This window comes from Oncorhynchus mykiss, chromosome 12 (assembly GCF_057628025.1).
Source record: "Oncorhynchus mykiss isolate SJ-2025 chromosome 12, ASM5762802v1, whole genome shotgun sequence".
Lineage (NCBI taxonomy): Eukaryota > Metazoa > Chordata > Actinopteri > Salmoniformes > Salmonidae > Oncorhynchus > Oncorhynchus mykiss.
In genome coordinates this window covers 92,994,725-93,018,647 of record NC_143033.1, presented here as the reverse complement: position 1 = coordinate 93,018,647, position 23,923 = coordinate 92,994,725, and the positions used below count along the sequence as shown (strand labels likewise).

The window sequence follows — 23,923 nt, the reverse complement described above, 5'->3', positions numbered from 1 at the left end:
CCATGCAACTTGTGTGACTTAAGCACATTTTTACTCCTGAATGTATTTTGGCTTTCCATAACAAAGGGGTTGAATACTCATTGAATTTAGAAATGTAGAAAATCATAATTCCACTTTGACGTTATGGGGTATTGTGTGTAGGCCAGTGACCAAAAAAATCTACATTTAATACATTTTAAATTCAGGCTATAACAACAAAATTTGGTAAAAGTCAAGGGGTGTGAATACTTTCTGAAGGCACTGTAAACTGCTACGGATTTAAAAACAAAGGATCTTTTCTCTCTTTCTGAAATTCATAAGTTTTTCAGTGCTTCATTTTTTTGAATCTTTTTTTTTTCTTCGTACATTAAAATGGAGTGGAGTTGGAACTCTGGAACCCTGGCCTTCCTGAGACAAGATCCACTTTATGTGTGCAAGATAGTGAGCAATTATGTTTTTTTTTTACAAAGGAAAAATGTAATAAAAATGCACAGGCTTTAGATAGTCCATGAAATCAACATAGAACAAAGATGTCAAAGATCAAATATAACATGACAACACTGTTGGATCCCAGAGTTCTGAAAGTAGCACAATATTAAAATCTTCATTCTGTAAAGTGTTTTTGTTATTATTTTTAAAAATGGAAGTATTTGTCCTTTTCTTTAGTTTTTCCAACATTTTCATACAGTTAATTAATTTTCCTAGAACTTCAGACAAACAACAATGGTTGTAAACCGTCAGTGGCCTTGCAGAAAACAAGCAGACATAACGCACGAGATTTTAACAAAAATGAAACTGAACAAAAGCTAACAAACCAAAAAGGTAGGCACCTCTGAAGTGAGCCTTGTAATCAACCCTCCTTCTGATGTCTTGTCCTTCGGTTTCTCCCTGAATAGACAGGGAGAGCTACAAGTCTCTCTACCCAAACTCTATGGCCACAGGTCTTCAAAAATACTTTTTTTGTAACTTTTTTCAATATTAGTTTTTTTTTGTTGCTTTTGTATACTTTTTAAGTTTATAATCTGAAAAAAATGGTGCAATACTTATACTTAATAATCCATATTTTTTCTTGGATTATTCCACAATGAAAGCCACTACAAGGTATATAAACATATTACAGATTAAAAACACTTATTTTCTTAAGTCCTTGAGTAAACATTTACACGTGAAGTCGCCGTCTGCCCCCAGTATTTTATCTGGCGTTGTTCGATTAGCTTGAGGGGAGGGCTGACACTCAGTGCAACGCTAGAGTCTAATAACAATAAACATCACAATATACTTTGATAAGCCAAAAATAAAACATAAAACTAATATACCGAATAGAAATAAAATGAAAAAGCGGAGATAATTCCCGCTGTAAATCACAGGCTCACAATCGTTTGAAACCTCATACACACGGTCTGTCAAACAGACACATCCATCCACGCACCCATGAATCATACAGTACAGGCAACCTTGTGCAAACACTCAGATACAACAGATGTCATTTAGCCTTTTTTTTTTTTTATACCAATCTTTGTTTTTAACAATCCTCATTTTTCTAATTTAGTTCACTCAGAACAGATATTCTCAGATATCCAGGAAGTGTATGAATGAGACAAAAGTATTACAAAGTGTTCACATTACAATATTGGTGCTTCTTTTCATTCAAGTATTTCTATTCTTTATTTTTGAATTACTCTGATATGTTAATATTAGATTTATCTTCTGGGAAATATACAGAGAAGGAGAATACATAGGGGTAAGGTTGGACCTGGGGCAGAGAGAGCGGGTTTAGGGGAAAGTGGAAAGAGAAACCTAGCTGTATACATATGCACACTTGGATGTATATACATGTATATAAACTAGCATGTGCATATTCAACCCAGGCCCTTGACGAAGATTTGTTTTCCTCTTGAAATGGGGTCTCTACCCCAGAACCTACTCTGCTCCATGATTGAGAAGCATACTTTGCTTAAACTCCAGTTGCCTTTGAGTCATTTAAAAGGGGGAGATTCTCTTGACTTCCTACACCAGTCATCCATGGTGTATATTGGTGGGTCAATAAGGTGGGGTAGGGGTAGGGGTGGGGGTGGGTAGAGTGACAGGTGGGCTCTCAGTGCTTGTGCTGCACAGAGAATCCTGGGACGCCTCTGAGACTTGACCCCCCAATCCCTTTTTTGTGACCCTATTCCAGTCTGTAGCCTGGGGAGCCCAGCGTGGAGCAAAACAATTCAGGTTTTTCAGAAACAGGCATTTAGTGATTGTTGCTAATGTCACACGACAATGACGAGTAGGAAAAACAACTCTTGGAAGAGGGCCGTTCCCCTTTTAAGACTTGGTACCGAACAACAAAACTGTGAGGTGTGTCCTGGCCCTGCTGATACGGTGGGCCCCACCTGGACCCTAACCCAAAAACCCAGATCTGGGGCAATGTTCTGTGGGTGGTGCACTCGAGGCTGGAGGTCAGAAACGAACACCGCCAACACAGTGTTCCAGAAGAAAGCCCCAGTCAGAGGGCCACAGTTGGGGGGAAAGGCTTGCAGAGACAGAACGAGGCATCTCAGCCAAGGAGTGCACAGCAAAAAACATACTTTAGGACTTAAAAAAAACTAATTTTTTTTGTACTTTAGTTTCTACTTTTTGTCCCCCCCCCCAAAAAAAAAGATAACATGTTTTTGGTTTTATAGAATGTGTACCCAATGTGACCCATCAACAGTACACACAGACTGCCTGTTTTCTTTTGATAGCTGGGACAAGGGACTGCCTCATATGTCCTGGCCCAAATATTACCCCCTCCTCCCACCCCACATTCCTCCATGACCCATGTGCCTTTAAGTCTAGGATTCAGGAGGAAATGTAGTCTCAAAACTACTGAATCTTGGGAATTGAAGGCTCATTTGACAGCAGAGACAACTCAATGGTAAATGGCAGGGCTGAAGTATATATTTTAGTCCAGTTGGCACATGACACATGAGTAAGGACTCCCAGAAACCCCCATCCCCACCACTCATACCACTCAGCAGGTCATTATTAGTGTTACCTAAAAGCTCTTGAAATCATCACAATGAAGAACTGTACTTTACAGATGTACTTTACACAATGCTAGAGCGCCAACAGGGGAAAGCAGAGTCCACTCGGTGGTCCTCCTGAGGTGTGTATGTATGAGGGATATCAGTGAGACTGAATTACAAACACACCACAGTGATGGGACAGTGGTGAGGGTAGCTGGGAGTCTGCCCAGTGCTGGCTGGTATGAAAAAATGCCAGAGGGGTGGAAAGGAGGGGGTTAGACAATTGGCAGATGGTTGGTGGACTGATGGTTGATGGTTCTGAGCGCGAACCTCTGTCTTTGCATAGAAATCGAGTGCTGCGTCAGTTTATATGGTATTCAGGGTGACGGAGAGGGATAGTGGTTAGGAGTCTGTCTTTTCATTCTGCCAGAAAGCTCCTAGACAGCCTATGGAAAATAAAGCACCAGTGTGAGTGAGGCCTGACTGGAGTGGAGGATGTGTATGTGTGTGTGTGGAGTGGACAACATGGGGATGGGAAGGGAGAGGCTGAGAGAGAGGGTGGGCTGGGCAGCAGAGGCTGAGAGAGAGGGTGGGCTGGGCAGCAGAGGCTGAGAGAGAGGGTGGGCTGGGCAGCAGAGGCTGAGAGAGAGGGTGGGCTGGGCAGCAGAGGCTGAGAGAGAGGGTGGGCTGGGCAGCAGAGGCTGAGAGAGAGGGTGGGCTGGGCAGCAGAGGCTGAGAGAGAGGGTGGGCTGGGCAGCAGAGGCTGAGAGAGAGGGTGGGCTGGGCAGCAGAGGCTGAGAGAGAGGGTGGGCTGGGCAGCAGAGGCTGAGAGAGAGGGTGGGCTGGGCAGCAGAGGCTGAGAGAGAGGGTGGGCTGGGCAGCAGAGGCTGAGAGAGAGGGGGAGCAGAGCCGGCCGGGTAGATAGATACCCTCAATCTCACACCTGATCTGACTATACATTAGAACCATTAGGTCCGCTCCTGAACCAAAACACTGACTGTCCAACAACCACACCAAATGAACCACCCCCACTGAGATCTGCAGTGTCCGTATCCATAACATTCCTGTGGTGGGCTGCGTTTGCTGAGGTGCGCGTCGAACCAGAAGTATTTTAGCTTCTGCTTCCGAGCAGTAAGAGCAGGGGACAGGAGAGCAGCTAAACACTGCATGGAGCCTTTGAAAAAACATCCGTAAAAATCATTGTAATCATCATAAAACAAACATCAACAACAGCAAGTTTGACAAAAACTAAAACAACTGGAGATTTTTCCAGATATGAAAATAATAAACCAAAACAATTAAACCAAAAAAACACTTAACACAATTCAAAAACCTCTCCATCTCTGGCTAAAGTGATCCTTGCATGAGAGACAGAGAGAGAGGGATAGAGTGGAGGTGATGAACAACAGAGAGAGGGATAGAGTGGAGGTGATGAACAACAGAGAGAGGGATAGAGTGGAGGTGATGAACAACAGAGAGAGGGATAGAGTGGAGGTGATGAACAACAGAGAGAGGGATAGAGTGGAGGTGATGAACAACAGAGAGAGGGATAGAGTGGAGGTGATGAACAACAGAGAGAGGGATAGAGTGGAGGTGATGAACAACAGAGAGAGGGATAGAGGGTGGGATAGAGTGGAGGTGATGAACAACAGAGAGAGGGATAGAGTGGAGGTGATGAACAACAGAGAGAGGGATAGAGGGTGGGATAGAGTGGAGGTGATGAACAACAGAGAGAGGGATAGAGTGGAGGTGATGAACAACAGAGAGAGGGATAGAGGGTGGGATAGAGTGGAGGTGATGAACAACAGAGAGAGGGATAGAGTGGAGGTGATGAACAACAGAGAGAGGGATAGAGTGGAGGTGATGAACAACAGAGTGGGATAGAGAGGAGGTGATGAACAACAGAGAGAGGGATAGAGTGGAGGTGATGAACAACAGAGAGAGGGATAGAGTGGAGGTGATGAACAACAGAGAGAGGGATAGAGTGGAGGTGATGAACAACAGAGAGAGGGATAGAGGGCGGGATAGAGTGGAGGTGATGAACAACAGAGAGAGGGATAGAGTGGAGGTGATTAACAACAGAGTGGGATAGAGAGAGGGATAGAGTGGAAGTGATGAACAACAGAGAGAGGGATAGAGTGGAGGTGATGAACAACAGAGTGGGATAGAGAGAGGGATAGAGTGGAGGTGATGAACAACAGAGAGTGGGATAGAGTGGAGGTGATGAACAACAGAGAGAGGGATAGAGGGCGGGATAGAGTGGAGGTGATGAACAACAGAGAGAGGGATAGAGTGGAGGTGATGAACAACAGAGAGCAGGATAGAGTGGAGGTGATGAACAACAGAGAGCGGGATAGAGTGGAGGTGATGAACAACAGAGAGAGGGATAGAGTGGAAGTGATGAACAACAGAGAGAGGGATAGCGTGGAGGTGATGAACAATAGAAGAGAGGGGGATAGAGGGTGGGATAGAGTGGAGGTGATGAACAACAGAGAGCAGGATAGAGTGGAAGTGATGAACAACAGAGAGCGGGATAGAGTGGAGGTGATGAACAATAGAGAGGGATAGAGAGAGGGATAGAGTGTAGGTGATGAACAACAGAAGAGAGGGATAGAGAGAGGGATAGAGTGGAGGTGATGAACAACAGAAGAGAGGGGGATAGAGAGAGGGATAGAGTGGAGGTGATGAACAACAGAAGAGAGAGTGATAGAGAGAGGGATAGAGTGGAGGTGATGAACAACAGAAGAGAGAGGGATAGAGAGAGGGATAGAGTGGAGGTGATGAACAACAGAAGAGAGAGGGATAGAGTGGAGGTGATGAACAACAGAAGAGAGGGATAGAGTGGAGGTGATGAACAACAGAAGAGAGAGGGATAGAGAGAGGGATAGAGTGGAGGTGATGAACAACAGAAGCTGGCGCAGTAGTAGTAGTTAATACGAATCGGACAGTTCTGACAGCTGCTCTTGGGCACCAGAAGCCCGGGAGGTCCCTGGGGGAACCAGTCTGTGAGGCTCCCCAGGGATGGAGAGGGGAAGGTGGGGTGAGAGCTGCTGCAGAGGCCTGGTGTGGAGCTTCTATGAAGTCCACCCCCTCCACAGCAGGCAGGCACTCAATGGCCACACGATCATACAGGTTGGCAGGGCTTGTGAAAAAGGTTGCGAGCCAGAGAGAAAATGGCGATCCCCCTGCAGAACATTGCCGCAGCATCTAGTTGCGTCTCCAGACAACAAGGCTAAAGATTTTCAGTCATGTAACAGTGATATTTACTTTGATAGAGTGAAAGGGAAAACAGGCGAGTGCGTCGGGGTCTCACACCCGATAGTGCCCAAAGTCTTTCATTCTTTCTTTCCTTTCCATCCCTTCATTTTGCTACCATTTCAGAAAGGTTCCTGGTACCACACACAGACAGCGAGAAAGGGAAGGTCTAAAATAAAAAAAACAATATGAAAACTGAAAATAGTTTCACATCTGTTACAGTTCATAAAGAGTTACACAGAAGCCACGTTGTAGTAGATTGCTTGTTTTTTTGTTGTTGTTTTTTTCCTAGAGTTTTTCAGTGTCACACGCTTCTCCTCTTCTGATTCGTTGGCATTGAAGTGAAGGAGCTTGACGCTCTTTGCTAAGTGCTATGATAAACCACCTCTTTTTATAAAGCAGTTCTATATTTGTTCCATACTTTTTTGTACCAAATACAACAATGGAAAGAAAAAAATGCATGGTTTCGTCTTATGGGTAAATAAGGAACAAGTCTCGTTTTGGTATAATGCCCCATACACCCCCTTCCTTACCCCTGTGCCCCTCTAGTCCGTCACTGTGAGGCTGAATAACAAGTGCTTGTTGTATAGCCTTGTGTTTCACAGATAAGTAGGTCCAGCCAGCTCACACACCCAGGGGGCATGGATATAGAGAGTCCTTGCTGATTCTGTCTCTGCTCTTGAAAGAGGTTTGTGAGAGAAACCCTTGGAGTACTTGGTGTGGACGGTAGTAGAGAGTAGTCTGTGGCTTATATTGCACGTCACATGAAAGGGTGTGTTGGTGTAAAGGAGAGATTAGTGGACCACGGTAACGACTGAGGTCTTCCACAGTCACAGAAAGGGGGGGAACCAGACCACAAGTTCGTCCTTAAACGAGTTGAGGTGCATTTCAAAACAAGTGTTTTGATACAGTTCCATAGAGCAGTGGTTACTAGACTTCAACAAGACGGTCATACACACATGTAAACACACACCCCGGAAATATTCACACACTGGAGTCATATTTCTCTTCGCTTATTTTGCGAATGGTTCGGGGAAACAACACTCCTCCATGACAAAAATGGCTTTAAAATGAACAAGGCGAAGATCTTTTGCGTTTGCATCATCAATCCCTTTAAGAGTGGTGGGGACTGAATAATGTGCTTGTGACCGCCGAGGATTCCAGTTGAGAGCTGCTGTGGCCTCAGTCTCTTACAAGCACATCCTCTCCCCTCGGTTTTCGCTGGCTCAGAAATGAGTGTGCAATTCTCAGTACGTTTTCTTCAGTAAGTACAGAGTGAGTGAGAATCAGTGAATAAAGGAGGGGAACGAGGCCTGGGGGGAGGTTAAGGCTAGTAATTAGTGCTGAGAAAAAACAAACAAGAGAAATTCCGGACTGGTAGAAAGTTCTGGAACCTTCCCGACAGGAAGGGGATGGGCTTTGGGAATGACGTGTATCTATGGTTTCTCTGAGGTGTGGATTGACTGCTGCCAGGCAGCAAGGGATTATGGGAGTTTTGAAGATGGCAGCTCGTTGTTTGAAGCAGTTAGTCTAAAACACACGTTTCACATGACAAATAGTCTCAGAGTAAAGTTCAAATGTTTCTCTTCCTTTGTTGGTTGAGTCAAAGGCATACTCGTGCTTTTCCGAAAGTCCAAACGTAAAACACTGTAACCAGAGCCTCTCGCCGAACAAATCTAAAATGATTTTTTTTTTTTTTTTTAACAAACAAAAATTGGAAGAGGGTGAGCAGCGTGGACACAGAAGAGTCACCTCGTCCTCCTCAAGTCTGTCCCTCGATCATCCCACCCACACTGATTATCACCACATTGATTTGCTTGGTTTTTGCTCTTCTGTTTGTATACATGTATATATGTAGTACTGTGTAGTATTCTATTCCTCCTTTTTCTAGCATGGAGCTCTGTGACGTGGTCCTACATGGACTCCCCACTCAGCAGGTCCCCAGGCAGCAGCGTGTTGATTGGAGTAGGACTCCCCATGACCCGCCCCTCCTCTCCGCTGGGCGGTCCCCATAGGCTGGAGTACTGGGGCACGCCCCCCCAGAGCAGATCTCCCCCCGTCTTGGCTCCACCTCCTCCCATGCCGCCACTGCTGCCGCCAGAGTTCCAGTGGGGGTGGCCAATGGGGTGCGAGGATCTGGGCCCGGAACCACCCATCCGCGTCTGATTGACACCTGGGTCAGCCTGCCAGCTGGTAGTTGAGGCTAGCTGCTGGCCCTGTGCAAAGAAGCGCTGGACCTCTTCCTCCCCAGCAAACTCTGCCAGGATGGTGGTGTTACCCAGAACGCACCTGGACAGGAAGAGAGACAAACAAAGAGGTGTTATTTAGTTAGCCTCGTTGAAGTGGCCAGTCTCATAAACCACATGTGATGCTATAGATACTGGTTCTACCTTTTGTGGAAGCAGGCTGGGCACCCACTAAAAGATCTCTCTAAGTTCAAATGTTTCCAAATTCTAAGCTTTCCAAGTTCTCCCAGTCCTTTCACACCTGACAATTGACATGACTTAAGTGTTTCTGCCTTCGAGCAGTGAGAGGGGCAGGAAAACTGCCAACAACATCTCCGTACATGTGCAGGGACTTCTGGGCCTTGGCGGCCTCCTCCTTGGAGCTGTAGCGCACCAATGCGTTGCCCTGGGTCAGGTTGAGGTGGAATGTGATGAGGGGGCCGTGCTGCATGCATAGCGTCCGCAGGGTGGAGCCGTCTATCTGGGGAGTGAGGTTCCTCAGGACCAACCAGCTACTGGTCCTGTTGGAGCTGTCTGTACTCCATGTGGTAGCTGCTAGAAGGATAGAGGGGGGAGGAGAAGGAGAGAAGAGGGGGAGAGAGAGGGAGGAAAGCTAAATAAACCTAAAATGCAGAATTGCCCTACATCTAACACCATGTTGTCACAATGTCAAATGGATTCTCCAAGGAGCTAGGAAAGTCAGTTAGTAAGATGGGCGGTGGATTCTAAGCAGTAAGCTCCGTAGTTTAGATAAACCACAGTGTCAGTTGATCAAGAGAGGTGCGTTCAACCACAACAAGGCATTCTCGGGGTGTTGTCTAGACCGCCTTGGCTGTACCAAAAGGGTACCTAGTCTCTGCCTGCAAGGCTACAACATACACATCAAGAACCTGGCCTTTAGTCTGTATCACAACACGTCTAGAATCTGGCCTTAAGTCTGTATCACAACACCTCTAGAACCTGGCCTTTAGTCTGTATCACAACACCTCTAGAACCTGACCTTTAGTCTGTATCACAACACCTCTAGAACCTGACCTTTAGTCTGTATCACAACACCTCTAGAACCTGACCTTTAGTCTGTATCACAACATCTCTAGAACCTGGCATTTAGTCTGTATCACAACACTTCTAGAACCTGGCCTTTAGTCTGTATCACAACACCTCTAGAACCTGACCTTTAGTCTGTATCACAACACCTCTATAACCTGACCTTTAGTCTGTATCACAACACCTCTAGAACCTGACATTTAGTCTGTATCACAACACCTCTAGAACCTGACCTTTAGTCAGTATCACAACACCTCTAGAACCTGGCCTTTAGTCTGTATCACAACACCTCTAGAACCTGGCCTTTAGTCTGTATCACAACACCTCTAGAACCTGACCTTTAGTCCGTATCACAACACCTCTAGAACCTGACCTTTAGTCTGTATCACAACACCTCTAGAACCTGACCTTTAGTCTGTATCACAACACCTCTAGAACCTGACCTTTAGTCTGTATCACAACACCTCTAGAACCTGACATTTAGTCTGTATCACAACACCTCTAGAACCTGACCTTTAGTCAGTATCACAACACCTCTAGAACCTGGCCTTTAGTCTGTATCACAACACCTCTAGAACCTGGCCTTTAGTCTGTATCACAACACCTCTAGAACCTGACCTTTAGTCTGTATCACAACACCTCTAGAACCTGGCCTTTAGTCTGTATCACAACACCTCTAGAGCCTGACATTTAGTCTGTATCACAACACCTATAGAACCTGGCCTTTAGTCTGTATCACAACACCTCTAGAACCTGGCCTTTAGTCTGTATCACAACACCTCTAGAACCTGGCCTTTAGTCTGTATCACCACACCTCTAGAACCTGACCTTCAGTCTGTATCACCTCTAGAACCTGGCCTTTAGTCTGTATCACAACACCTCTAGAACCTGACCTTTAGTCTGTATCACAACACCTCTAGAACCTGACCTTTAGTCTGTATCACAACACCTCTAGAACCTGACCTTTAGTCTGTATCACAACACCTCTAGAACCTGACCTTCAGTCATCTTCTACTCTAACTGAACATTTATGAGGGCTGCAGTTTTTATGGCAAGCACAACAAATACACTACATTTTTTGGAGAGTAAGACAGCTGTTACATGAACTTCATAAATGATCAACTGAACATGCACTGGTTGGACCAAAACCCAGTCAGTCAATTCATTTATCCAGTCAGTCAGCAAGTCGCCATCCTCCCCATCCAATTACTTAACAGCTAATCAAATAGACTCTGACTATTTGCATTGACCCCCCCTTTGTTTTTACACTGCAGCTACTCACTGTTTATTACCATGCATAGTCACTCTACCCCTACCTACATGTACAAATGACTGTGACGGTGTGTCGGTACCGGTTCCTCCTGTACATAGCCTCATTATTGTTATTTTATTGTGTTACTTTCAAAAATATATATATTTTTACTTTAGTTCATTTAGTAAATATTTTCTTAACTCCATTTTGTTAAAACTGCATTGTTGGTTTTAAGCATTACACAGTTAGGTCTATGCCTGTTGTATTCGGCACATTTGACAAATATAATTTGATTTACCCGAGGAGTAGGAGCTGCTCCAGCCTTGGGCCAGGCCCAGGGAGTTGCCTCCCCAGGTGGAGGAGTGCTTGGTGGGGTTGGTGAGGCCCGGGGGGGGCCGTGTGGGGGCGGCTGTGTTACTGCGGGGCCCCTGGGGGACCTTCCACAACTCATGGGACAGAGAGACCTGGGAGGGGTGGGAGATGGGCCCCGGGGACCAGGTGGACTTCATGTCCGACAATTTACCTGAAAGAGAGATAAGAAAAGAAACACATTGATTGCTTGGCAACAATTGGAGATACTTGGCATTCTTCTATCAACAACACACAGGGAACTAAACAACCCAAACCACTAGTCAGAATAATACCCTGGTAGAGGGGTTGTTGACGGTAGAGCAGAGCAATCATTCTGCTTTTCCTGGATGTGTTGAAACAAAAATGGGCGTAAACACAGCTAGACTTCACACACACACAGTCCCAGACTGCACAGTAAGGAGTACAGCACAGGGTCAGTCTCAGTCCATGTCTCACAGTATGGGACAGATCAGGAATACAGCTAGACTTCACACACACACAGTCCCAGACTGCACAGTAAGGAGTACAGCACAGGGTCAGTCTCAGTCCATGTCTCACAGTATGGGACAGATCAGGAATACAGCTAGACTTCACACACACACAGTCCCAGACTGCACAGTAAGGAGTACAGCACAGGGTCAGTCTCAGTCCATGTCTCACAGTATGGGACAGATCAGGAATACAGCTAGACTTCACACACACACACACACACACACACACACACACACACACACACACAGTAAGGAGTACAGCCCAGGGTCAGTCTCAGTCCATGCCTCACAGTATGGGACAGATCAGACCAGGAACACAGATAGACTAGAACTATACTAAGATATAGTATATACAACCTCCTCCCAGTTCCCCCCCCCATGCTACACACAGGGGTGGGGATACATCAACACCACCAGAGACATCAACACTGATGGGGGCAGGGGGACAAACTAGCTCAAAGCGGAAGTCACCCCTACCCACAGATCTAGGACCAGATTATCATATCACCTGGTCCTAAACATAACCACGGGGAATATGGTAGGATATAAGATTTGACCCTGAATCAGCGGTTAGAGGCGACTTCCGCCCACTCCGACAAACTGTGTACCTGGGTCGTCCGTTTCCGGGGACGACAGACTGAACGAGCTAGAGTAGGCACTGACTGGCCAATCGGTGGAGGGGGGCAGGGCCTCGTTCTGAGATGAGGTGGGGGAGGAGCCTATGGGGGCATGGCATCCAGCAAAACAAAAACAGAAGAAGGGAATGGAAGAGAGAGAGAATCTAATAAAGAAACAGAATAAATGAAAGTGGATGACTGAACAGCTGTGGTGCTCTGTGGCTGTGTGATATGGGAGAGTTCAAAGTGTTGGGAATTAGATGAGTGTAGATATACGAGTGTCAGATTGTACATGCAGTTAATTAAAGAAGCAGCAGGACCAGAAGAGAAAAAGCAGGCTCCTCCAGTGACTGAACTGTTACAGATAATCAGTCTCCCCAACCCATTGGGATACATTGCAGACACAGTATCTGATTTAGCCCGTAGCAGTTTTCTTTGAATGATTCAGGTCATCTCAGACCCCCAGCTCTCCTCTCCCCTCTCAAGACCAAGTCTACCAGAGGGAGAGCACCGTCATTACGTATGTATAGGACCACTTAGAACATGAACACTCCCCTCCCTCCCTCACCTCCCCTGTCCCTCTCCACCCCTAGCTCCCCTGTCCCTCTCCACCCCTAGCTCCCCTGTCCCTCTCCACCCCTAGCTCCCCTGTCTCTCTCCACCCCTAGCTCCCCTGTCTCTCACCTCCCCTGTCTCTCACCTCCCCCGTCTCTCACCTCCCGTCTCTCACCTCCCCTGTCTCTCACCTCCCCCTCCACCCTCCTCATCTCCCTCACACTCCCTTTCTGCTTCCCTCGTCCTCCGTCCTCACCTCCCCTGTCTCTCACCTCCCCCTCCACCCTCCTCATCTCCCTCACCCTCCCTTTCTGCTTCCCTCGTCCTCCGTCCTCACCTCCCCTGTCTCTCACCTCCCCCTCCACCCTCCTCATCTCCCTCACCCTCCCTTTCTGCTTCCCTCGTCCTCCGTCCTCACCTCCCCTGTCTCTCACCTCCCCCTCCACCCTCCTCATCTCCCTCACCCTCCCTTTCTGCTTCCCTCCCCCTCCGTCCTCACCTCCCCTGTCTCTCACCTCCCCCTCCACATCTCCCTCACCCTCCCTTTCTGCTTCCCTCGTCCTCTCCTCCGCTGCGGTCTCTCACCTCCCCCTCCACCCTCCTCATCTCCCTCACCTTCTGCTCCCCTCGTCCTCCGTCCTCACCTCCACCCTCCTCATCTCCCCCTCCACATCTCCCTCACCCTCCCTTTCTGCTCCCCTCGTTCTCCGTCCTCACCTCCACCCTCCTCATCTCCCTCACCCTCCCTTCCTGCTCCCCTCGTCCTCACCTCCGCTGCGGTCTCTCTGCAGGTAGCGGTTGACGTCCTGGATGTTGGTGTTGATGGTGGGGCCGCTGGGCACGCTCCCCGGGGTCATGTTGGGGTCGTTCTCCGGGTCGATGTTCTGCAGGCCCTTCCAGGGCACGCCCGGGCAGAACTCTGGAGGAGGAAGTGATTGTACAGGAAGTATTACAATTGTCATTCCTCTCATTCATTTACATGACTACCTGGTTCAGTAATGTACAAAATACAAAAATACAAAAGGTGGTGCTTGCAATGAAACTAATTCTCTTGAAAACAGAACTCATCTGGCTACATTAGTCCCATGATCATCATATTAGGTGAATAGGTTTTGGCTGGACAGTAAGCAGTCACTGTAGCTGTCCAGAACTGTTTCCCACCATCCCAGTCTAACTAGCCAACTAACTGACCTGGAGGCCAGGTGATGTTGGCGCCGTTGACCATCTTGTCGTTGGGGCTCTTGCCCTGGCTCCAGCTGTCTGGGGGCACCAGGGGGTTGGTGGGGGACTCGGAGACAGGCATCATGCCGTAGGGGCTGTACCCATCCTCCATTTGGGGGGGCTTCCCGGGGGGGCCCAGGTTGGAACCTGCCAGAGACAAGAGGGGAACCAGGAAGTTGGTTAAGTACAATATAAATTAGAGCTAGAGAATGAAATACTTAGTCAAGTTTAATAGAAACCAATACAGGAGGGGTTAAATGCAGAAGACACATATCAGTTGAATGCATTCAGTTGTACAACTGACCAGGTATCCCCTTTCCCAGAACATATAGTAGCATTGAGATGGAAATTACAAGGTTCCACTTGAAAACCCAAGAGGACAACTACGTTCTGAAGCTGCCAACTGAGTGTCATACACCATGGTCCTTTCATATCCCCCAGTTCTACTCAGTCCAGCTCAGTAGAGTTCATTAAATCTTTATTGTCCCAACATTGGGCAATGGTGTCAACAGTCTGTACCGTGCTTGTTCAGGTTGGGCTCCAGAGAGGATGAGCCTCCAGAGAGGCTGTCCATGGAGTTGGGGTGTGTCCACTGGGAGAGGCGAGACTGGGGCTGGGGAAGCTCCTTCATGGACAGGCCTCCCACCTCTATGCAGGTTACATTCATGTTAGGATTCAGTCCAGCTGGGAGAGAGGCAAAGAGACAGGCAGAGAGAGGGAGACAGGCAGAGAGGGGGAGACAGGCAGAGAGAGGGAGACAGGCAGAGAGGGGGAGACAGGCACAGAGGGGGAGACAGGCACAGAGAGGGAGACAGGCAGAGAGGGGGAGACAGGCAGAGAGGGGGAGACAGGCAGAGAGGGGGAGACAGGCACAGAGGGGGAGACAGGCACAGAGGGGGAGACAGGCACAGAGGGGGAGACAGGCAGAGAGGGGGAGACAGGCAGAGAGGGGGAGACAGGCAGAGAGGGGGAGACAGGCAGAGAGGGGGAGACAGGCAGAGAGGGGGAGACAGGCAGAGAGGGGGAGACAGGCAGAGAGGGGGAGACAGGCACAGAGGGGGAGACAGGCAGAGAGGGGGAGACAGGCAGAGAGGGGGAGACAGGCAGAGAGGGGGAGACAGGCAGAGAGGGGGAGACAGGCAGAGAGGGGGAGACAGGCAGAGAGGGGGAGACAGGCAGAGAGGGGGAGACAGGCAGAGAGGGGGAGACAGGCAGAGAGAGGGAGACAGGCAGAGAGAGGGAGACAGGCAGAGAGGGGGAGACAGGCAGAGAGAGGGAGACAGGCAGAGAGGGGGAGACAGGCAGAGAGAGGGAGACAGGCAGAGAGGGGGAGACAGGCAGAGAGGGGGAGACAGGCAGAGAGGGGAAGACAGGCAGAGAGGGGGAGACAGGCAGAGAGGGGGAGACAGGCAGAGAGGGGGAGACAGGCAGAGAGGGGGAGACAGGCAAAGAGGGGGAGACAGGCAGAGAGAGGGAGACAGGCAGAGAGAGGGAGACAGGCAGAGAGAGGGAGACAGGCAGAGAGAGGGAGACAGGCAGAGAGAGGGAGACAGACAGAGAGGCAGGGAGGTAACACCAGACAAAACAAGTCAATAAAGCATTAAAGATGAATCACTCGTTTCTTGTTTTGCACTTTGTTGCTATGGTTCTTTATATAACTACAATCAATCGTAATGCCCTTGCCACAGGATATCTGTTAGACACTGAGCAAGTCCCAACAGCTGTATTTGAACACAGACAGATATTGACCAGAAAGATGATCTGTTTAGAAAGGGCACACACAGGTCTGGGACCTGTAACAATGATGACATTCCCAGTCCCTGTCCTGCTATCAATAAATCAAATGTATTTATAAAGCCCCTGTTACATCAACAACTGTCCCAAATTGACAAGAGCCCAAAGAGCAAACAGAAGCACAGTGGAACTACTACAGTGGTGAGAACAAGTATTTAATACACTGACGGTTTTGCAGGTTTTCCTACTTACAAAGAGGTCTGTAATTTTTATCATAGGTACACTTCAACTGTGAGAGACGGAATCTAAAACAAAAATCCAGAAAATCACATTGTATGATTTTTAAGTAATTAATTTGCATTTTATTGCATGACATAAGTATTTGAAAACCTACCAACCAGTAAGAATTACTTTTTTCTTTAAGAAGCCCTCCTGTTCTCCACTTGTTAACTGCACCTGTTTGAACCTGTTACCTGTATAAAAGACACCTGTCCACACACTCAATAAAACAGACTCCAACCTCTCCACAATGGCCAAGACCAGAGAGCTGTGTAAGGACATCAAGGATAAAATTGTAGACCTGCACAAGGCTGGGATGGGCTACAGGACAATAGGCAAGCAGCTTGGTAAGAAGGCAACAATTGTTGGCGCAATTATTAGAAATTGGAAGAAGTTCAAGATTACGGTCAATCAACCTCTGTCTGGGGCTCCATGCAAGATCTCACCTCGTTGGGCATCAATGATCATGAGGAAGGTGAGGGATCAGCCCAGAACTACACGGCAGGACCTAGTCAATGACCTGAAGAGAGCTGGGACCACAGTCTCAAAGAAAAACATTAGTAACACACTACTCCGTCATGGATTGAAATCCTGCAGCTCACGCAAGGTCCCCCTGCTCAAGCCAGCGCATGTCCAGGCCCGTCTGAAGTTTGCCAATGACCATCTGGATGATCCAGAGGAGGAATGGGAGAAGGTCATGTGGTCTGATGAGACAAAGAGCTTTTTGGTCTAAACTCCACTCGTCGTGTTTGGAGGAAGAAGAAGGATGAGTACAACCCCAAGAACACCATCCCAACTGTGAAGCATGGAGGTGGAAACATCATTATTTGGGGATGCTTTTCTGCAAAGGGGACAGGACGACTGCACCGTATTGAGGGGAGGATGGATGGGGCCATGTATCGCGAGATCTTGGCCAACAACCTCCTTCCCTCAGTAAGAGCATTGAAGATGGGTCGTGGCTGGGTCTTCCAGCATGACAACGACCCGAAACACACAGCCAGGGCAACTAAGGAGTGGCTCCGTAAGAAGCATCACAAGGTCCTGGAGTGGCCTAGCCAGTCTCCAGAACTGAACCCAAAAGAAAATCTTTGGAGGGAGCTGAAAGTCCGTATTGCCCAGCGACAGCCCCGAAACCTGAAGGATCTGGAGAAGGTCTGTATGGAGGAGTGGGCCAAAATCCTTGCTGCAGTGTGTGCAAACCTGGTCAAGAACTACAGGAAACGTATGATCTCTGTAATTACAAACAAAGGTTTCTGTACCAAATATTAAGTTCTGCTTTTCTGATGTATCAAATAGTTATGTCATGCAATAACATGCAAATTAATTATTTAAAAATCATACAATGTGCTTTTCTGGATTACAGACCTCTACATGCTTTGTAAGTAGGAAAACCTGCAAAATCGGCAGTGTATCAAATACTTGTTCTCCCCACTGTATGTGTTGTGCACATTGTGGAACAGAGTTCCCACTCACAGAGAGGGTAGGGGCTGTAGGAGTTTGGGGACGACTGCTGCTCTTTGGTCTGCAGGTCGGGTAGGCCCGGAGCCTGGGGGTGGCCTGGGAACAAGTCCAGGGCTGATTTGCCTTGGCCGTGGTGCAGGCCGGAGGAGGAGAGGGAGCCGAGGGTCTGCTGCTGCTTCATCAGCAGGGCCTGGGCCAGCTGTCTCTGGTGCTGTTGGATCTGCTGCTGCATGTTATTGATTGTACGTGCAACCTGCAGGAAGAGGAAGTGACATTAGAAAGAGACACAAAGCTGGTGGTCAGTTTATCTGTGAGCCAGCAGAGAACACAGGAAAAAAGTTCAATGGGACAGTTGCTCGAGAGAAGGGCAAGTATAGCCCCTTATACATACATCTGCTTCTACAAGGGATTAACCACCCAGGTTCTCAAATTCACCAGGCTAGGAACCCAGGTATGTCTGCAAAGCACATACACCCCCTCTGCTATAGTAGGATGGTAAAACGTTTGGGTTTTACCCCAGTATGAGGCCTGGCCGGGTTCAGGATCAGTAGATATGACAGGCAGAGCTGGGTGAAACTAGTGGGCTGTATCTGAGAGGGAGGGACACAGAGGGACACAGAGGGACACAGAGGGACACTCACGTGCTGCTCCTGCTGTCGGATGGGACCAGAAACATTACGCTGCGCCTGCAACATCTGCTGTTGAATTTGTAAACGCTGGTACGCCTGCAGAGGAATACACGTTTACACACAAATCCACAGACACATGTACAGAAATATGCACGTGTGCGCACACACACACACACACACACACACACACACACACACACACACCATTTTCTAGTTGCTACAGAATGCGATCAGTCAAAACCCAAGGGTTTTTCACATCTCTAAGGCAACGAGGCAGTAGAGGAGTGTATGATATAAGCGTGTACAGAGTGTATCTGCATAGTGTTTATATGGAGGAGTCCTAAAGTAAACTGAGAGGAGACCAGATGAGGACTCACCAGTTGCAGCTGGTATAGTTGGTTCAAAAGGGTCATATGTTGAGGGTTTATTGGTGAGGTTAAAAGTGCAGGATTCAGACCAATGTTTTTTGCTGCAAACTGTAAGAGCTGTGCTTGAACCTGGACAAGAGAGAGACCAAAAGATTTGGTTTTAGAAACCATAAACTAAGTACGAGAAAAATGGTAGACAGGACTGAGGCGCTTATGCACGTAAACTATGCTGAGGGGAGCTGAAAAATGTGTGTGTGTGTGTGTATGATTCTATATATGATTGTATGTGTGTGTGAGTGAGAGGAGATACTTGGAGGGGGCTGAGAGGTGTGTGGTATTCCCCAGGTCGTATTCATTAGGCACTAAATACGAGACAATGAATCCAAACAAGGATCCCTCCCTACCTGAACTTGTCTAATAACAACCTCTCACTTTCACTGTCCGTTGAAAACCGTTTTACAGTTTTCCCATAATGAATACAACCCTGGTCCATGTTGTGTGTGTGTGTACCTGAGGGGAGAGAAACTGAGGCACTTGAGCGCGTAGACTAGGCTGGGAGGAGCCGAGAGGCGGCACTGACGGCTGAGGAGGAGGCTGCTGCATGGCCCGGGCTTGTGCTGCACCGCTACTGCCCAACATTCCACTCTGCATCTGGGAGGGAGGAGAGGGAGGTGGAAACCAGGGTGGAACAGCATGATGATAGGGACCCACTATTCTGCACTGTTGAGGAAGAACTGCAAGTCTGCATGTCTCTGAACCGTTTACAGCCACGTGACCAATAAACTTTCATTTAGATTCATAAAAAGTCCAATGAGATTTAACAGGCTAGACAAAAGCCCAAAATCTAAACCTAAATACAGGCTCCCTCTAGCTCTGTCTGTCCCCTGCCAGTCCGTCCGTCCGTCCATCGATCCATCTCCCTCTCTGCCTATCAGTGTGCCAACCAGTCCTCTCTGCCTATCAGTGTGCCAACCAGTCCTCTCTGCCTATCAGTGTGCCAACCAGTCCTCTATGCCTATCAGTATACCAACCAGTCCTCTCTGCCTGTCAGTATGCCAACCAGTCCTCTCTGCCTATCAGTATGCCAACCAGTCCTCTCTGCCTATCAGTATGCCAACCAGTCCTCTCTGCCTATCAGTATGCCAACCAGTCCTCTCTGCCTATCAGTGTGCCAACCAGTCCTGTCTGCATATCAGTGTGCCAACCAGTCCTCTCTGCCTATCAGTGTGCCAACCAGTCCTCTCTGCCTATCAGTGTGCCAACTAGTCCTCTCTGCCTATCAGTATGCCAACCAGTCCTCTCTGCCTATCAGTGTGCCAACCAGTCCTCTCTGCCTATCAGTATGCCAACCAGTCCTCTCTGCCTATCAGTATGCCAACCAGTCCTCTCTGCCTATCAGTGTGCCAACCAGTCCTGTCTGCATATCAGTGTGCCAACCAGTCCTCTCTGCCTATCAGTGTGCCAACCAGTCCTCTCTGCCTATCAGTGTGCCAACTAGTCCTCTCTGCCTATCAGTATGCCAACCAGTCCTCTCTGCCTATCAGTATGCCAACCAGTCCTCTCTGCCTATCAGTATGCCAACCAGTCCTCTCTACCTATCAGTATGCCAACCAGTCCTTCCTCTTCTCAGACTCCTATCTTCTCCTAGCAGTCTGTCATTCAACTCCACATTACCCCCAATTCTGCTTATGGCACCTGCCTGTTGCCTGTCTGCTGTCTAAACCCCACATAGCCGTAGACAGTGTGCTGCCTACCTGTCTGTTGTTCAAGTTTTGCATGGCTAGGCCCTGTGGGCCGCCCAGGCCCTGGCTGGTTAGAGGCAGGGAGGGGAGTTTCAGGCCGAGGGGGCCGGGGGAACAAGGCATAAACGGTGAGGAGGTATGGACGTCCTCCACCAGGCTACCAACACCGTCCTGCGCCCACACAGACAGCCACAGAGGGAGAGCGTCACCATTACACTCTCAATGGGTGGATACATAGAAACTGAACCTTGCCCTGTTCAGAACAGAATCTGTCCCCTCATAACTAGTGAAGAATAGAACAAACACACTATTGAGTGAGTTACACAACAGTGTGATGTACAGTATTATATTGTTAGCTTTTTAAAAATATATATTTTTTGATTCCTTGATAAGTTATTTTCCATGGTTCCCCAGAACACTAGTCTGCCCTGACTATACAGCATCTTCTCATTGAAGAACCCATGGACAATATAGGAGTGTGTGATGTTGGGGAGTGGGTCAGGGGTCATTACCTTGTCGAGGAAAGGGGAGCGATCTGAGGAGGACTCTTTGGAGTGGAGGGGAGGCCGGCAGCCCATTGGCCCCTTGTTGATCAGACAGTTGTTGTAGTCGGACATGCCCATCCCCCGCCTGTCCAGCTCTGTCTTCTTCTCCAACAGAGCACCTGAGAGAGACAGAGTAGCGAGAGTAGTGACAAACAGAGAGCAGTGAGAGAACACAGGGATATCACCAACACTGATACAGTCAGTGACAGTAATATGGACTGCATCAGGAACAAGGAGTTAACAGAGTGTATTGAGGACTGTGAGAAGAGACTTACTCATGGCCTGGTCCAGGTTCATGCTGTTCCTCTTCAGAGCCTCCTCGGCTGGATCTCTCTGGACACACACACACACACACACGAACAGCTGTCAGCAGAAATATCTTACAAACATGCATGTGTACGTGTGGTCCTGTGTGGCTCAGTTGGTAGGAACATGGAGCTAGCCACGCCAGGAAGGGGGGTTTGATTCCCGCGGGGGTTTGATTCCTGCAGGGGTTTGATTCCCGCAGGGGAAAAAAGTGTCTGCTATAAAGTGTCTGCTATATGGCATGTTATATTATTATCAGATTTCTATGTATACAGATCGCATCAGTGTGGAGTTTGACTCCAGAGGTAGTAGCAGGTAGCAGCACTCACAGGGAAGCCCATGTCTGTCAGCTGCTTGATCAGGCGATTCATGATCCAGGCTTCCTCCTGCTTGCCAGGAATCTTCCCCTTGGGTGGGGCCTTCCTGGGTCTGTTGCCCCAGGAGTTGCTCTCCTGGGAGGCCTGGCTGCTCCACATGTCCCCGTCGTCAGGGTCCCACTGGCCCCCAGACAAACCCATGTCCTCCCCCCCACCGCCACCCCAGCCGTCTTGCATAGATTTGGGGGCTGCAGAGGGAGAGGAGGAAATGTTGTGTTACTATATTTTCAAATTCATTTTCATCCACAACGTTTTAAGTCACCAGCTGCCACTGATTATGACGTAATATTTTTGTATTGGTTCTGACAGTGGAGTATTTGTATTGGTTCTGACAGTGGGGTGTTTGTATTGGTTCTGACAGTGGGGTGTTTGTATTGGTTCTGACAGTGGAGTGTTTGTATTGGTTCTGACAGTGGGGTATTTGTATTGGTTCTGACAGTGGGGTGTTTGTATTGGTTCTGACAGTGGGGTGTTTGTATTGGTTCTGACAGTGGGGTGTTTGTATTGGTTCTGACAGTGGGGTGTTTGTATTGGTTCTGACAGTGGGGTGTTTGTATTGGTTCTGACAGTGGGGTGTTTGTATTGGTTCTGACAGTGGGGTGTTTGTATTGGTTCTGACAGTGGGGTATTTGTATTGGTTCTGACAGTGGGGTGTTTGTATTGGTTCTGACAGTGGAGTGTTTGTATTGGTTCTGACAGTGGAGTGTTTGTATTGGTTCTGACAGTGGGGTGTTTGTATTGGTTCTGACAGTGGGGTGTTTGTATTGGTTCTGACAGTGGAGTGTTTGTATTGGTTCTGACAGTGGAGTGTTTGTATTGGTTCTGACAGTGGAGTGTTTGTATTGGTTCTGACAGTGGAGTGTTTGTATTGGTTCTGACAGTGGGGTGTTTGTATTGGTTCTGACAGTGGGGTGTTTGTATTGGTTCTGACAGTGGGTTACTTGTATTGGTTCTGACAGTGGGGTGTTTGTATTGGTTCTGACAGTGGGGTGTTTGTATTGGTTCTGACAGTGGGGTGTTTGTATTGGTTCTGACAGTGGAGTGTTTGTATTGGTTCTGACAGTGGGGTGTTTGTATTGGTTCTGACAGTGGGGTATTTGTATTGGTTCTGACAGTGGAGTGTTTGTATTGGTTCTGACAGTGGGGTGTTTGTATTGGTTCTGACAGTGGGGTATTTGTATTGGTTCTGACAGTGGGGTGTTTGTATTGGTTCTGACAGTGGGGTGTTTGTATTGGTTCTGACAGTGGGGTGTTTGTATTGGTTCTGACAGTGGGGTGTTTGTATTGGTTCTGACAGTGGGGTATTTGTATTGGTTCTGACAGTGGGGTGTTTGTATTGGTTCTGACAGTGGGGTGTTTGTATTGGTTCTGACAGTGGAGTGTTTGTATTGGTTCTGACAGTGGGGTGTTTGTATTGGTTTTGACAGTGGGGTGTTTGTATTGGTTCTGACAGTGGGGTATTTGTATTGGTTCTGACAGTGGAGTGTTTGTATTGGTTCTGACAGTGGGGTGTTTGTATTGGTTCTGACAGTGGGGTATTTGTATTGGTTCTGACAGTGGGGTATTTGTATTGGTTCTGACAGTGGGGTATTTGTATTGGTTCTGACAGTGGGGTATTTGTATTGGTTCTGACAGTGGGGTATTTGTATTGGTTCTGACAGTGGGGTGTTTGTATTGGTTCTGACAGTGGGGTATTTGTATTGGTTCTGACAGTGGGGTATTTGTATTGGTTCTGACAGTGGGGTATTTGTATTGGTTCTGACAGTGGGGTATTTGTATTGGTTCTGACAGTGGGCTACTTGTATTGGTTCTGACAGTGGGGTATTTGTATTGGTTCTGACAGTGGGGTATTTGTATTGGTTCTGATAGTGGGGTATTTGTATTGGTTCTGACAGTGGGGTATTTGTATTGGTTCTGACAGTGGAGTGTTTGTATTGGTTCTGACAGTGGAGTGTTTGTATTGGTTCTGACAGTGGGGTATTTGTATTGGTTCTGACAGTGGGGTATTTGTATTGGTTCTGACAGTGGGGTGTTTGAATTGTCAGTTGATTTAGACTTATTTTAGTATAGCACAGCCATGCACTGGTAAAGTTCATAAAGAAAGACTATTGGAGAATACATTGTGTATTCAGCCTGCCACCAGAGGTCAGTGTAGCTGCATACTAAATAGGGAGTCAATTTGTTTTCAGCAATTTTATTTCCATGACTGATCAAAACGTGTTCTCATGGCTTTCCTGTTCCTCTGCAGCAGACATACGGTGAGCAATATGTTTGGAACATCGAATCGCAATAAAATCACAGTATCAATTCATATTACACATAGGACATGTATTGTGATTCTCATGATTCCATCAGCACGCAATGTAGCCTGCAGGTAGCCTAGAGGTCTAGTGTCTGCAGGTAGCCTAGAGGTCTAGTGTCTGCAGGTAGCCTAGAGGTCTAGTGTCTGCAGGTAGCCTAGAGGTCTAGTGTCTGCAGGTAGCCTAGAGGTCTAGT

At 47.8% G+C, this 23,923-nt stretch overlaps 1 protein-coding gene across 23 annotated transcripts in view; it reads right to left on the bottom strand.

The window, feature by feature from the left end:
* Nucleotides 1-8,060: 8,060 nt before the first annotated feature.
* The window catches only part of LOC110486907 (trinucleotide repeat-containing gene 6C protein), a 77,932-nt gene continuing 62,069 nt past the window's right edge, over nt 8,061-23,923 (bottom strand). For 3 of the 23 annotated variants that reach the window (XM_090194111.1, XM_090194112.1, XM_090194121.1), the window contains 14 exons: nt 21,380-21,615; nt 21,020-21,077; nt 20,712-20,863; nt 20,212-20,370; nt 18,968-19,108; nt 18,467-18,586; nt 18,102-18,185; nt 17,473-17,713; nt 14,506-14,670; nt 13,957-14,133; nt 13,535-13,684; nt 11,050-11,274; nt 8,794-9,007; nt 8,061-8,516 (listed from right to left, as the gene is read on the bottom strand). In XM_090194111.1, the coding sequence (XP_090050237.1) occupies nt 8,141-8,516; nt 8,794-9,007; nt 11,050-11,274; nt 13,535-13,684; nt 13,957-14,133; nt 14,506-14,670; nt 17,473-17,713; nt 18,102-18,185; nt 18,467-18,586; nt 18,968-19,108; nt 20,212-20,370; nt 20,712-20,863; nt 21,020-21,077; nt 21,380-21,615 (2,498 nt within the window). In that variant the 3' untranslated portion in view covers nt 8,061-8,140. Of the gene's footprint in view, nt 8,517-8,793; nt 9,008-11,049; nt 11,275-12,129; nt 12,313-13,534; nt 13,685-13,956; nt 14,134-14,505; nt 14,671-17,472; nt 17,714-18,101; nt 18,186-18,466; nt 18,587-18,967; nt 19,109-20,211; nt 20,371-20,711; nt 20,864-21,019; nt 21,078-21,379; nt 21,616-23,923 lie in introns of those variants that run through there. The other 20 variants (XM_090194113.1, XM_090194122.1, XM_090194115.1 and 17 more) reach the window with 13 other exon arrangements.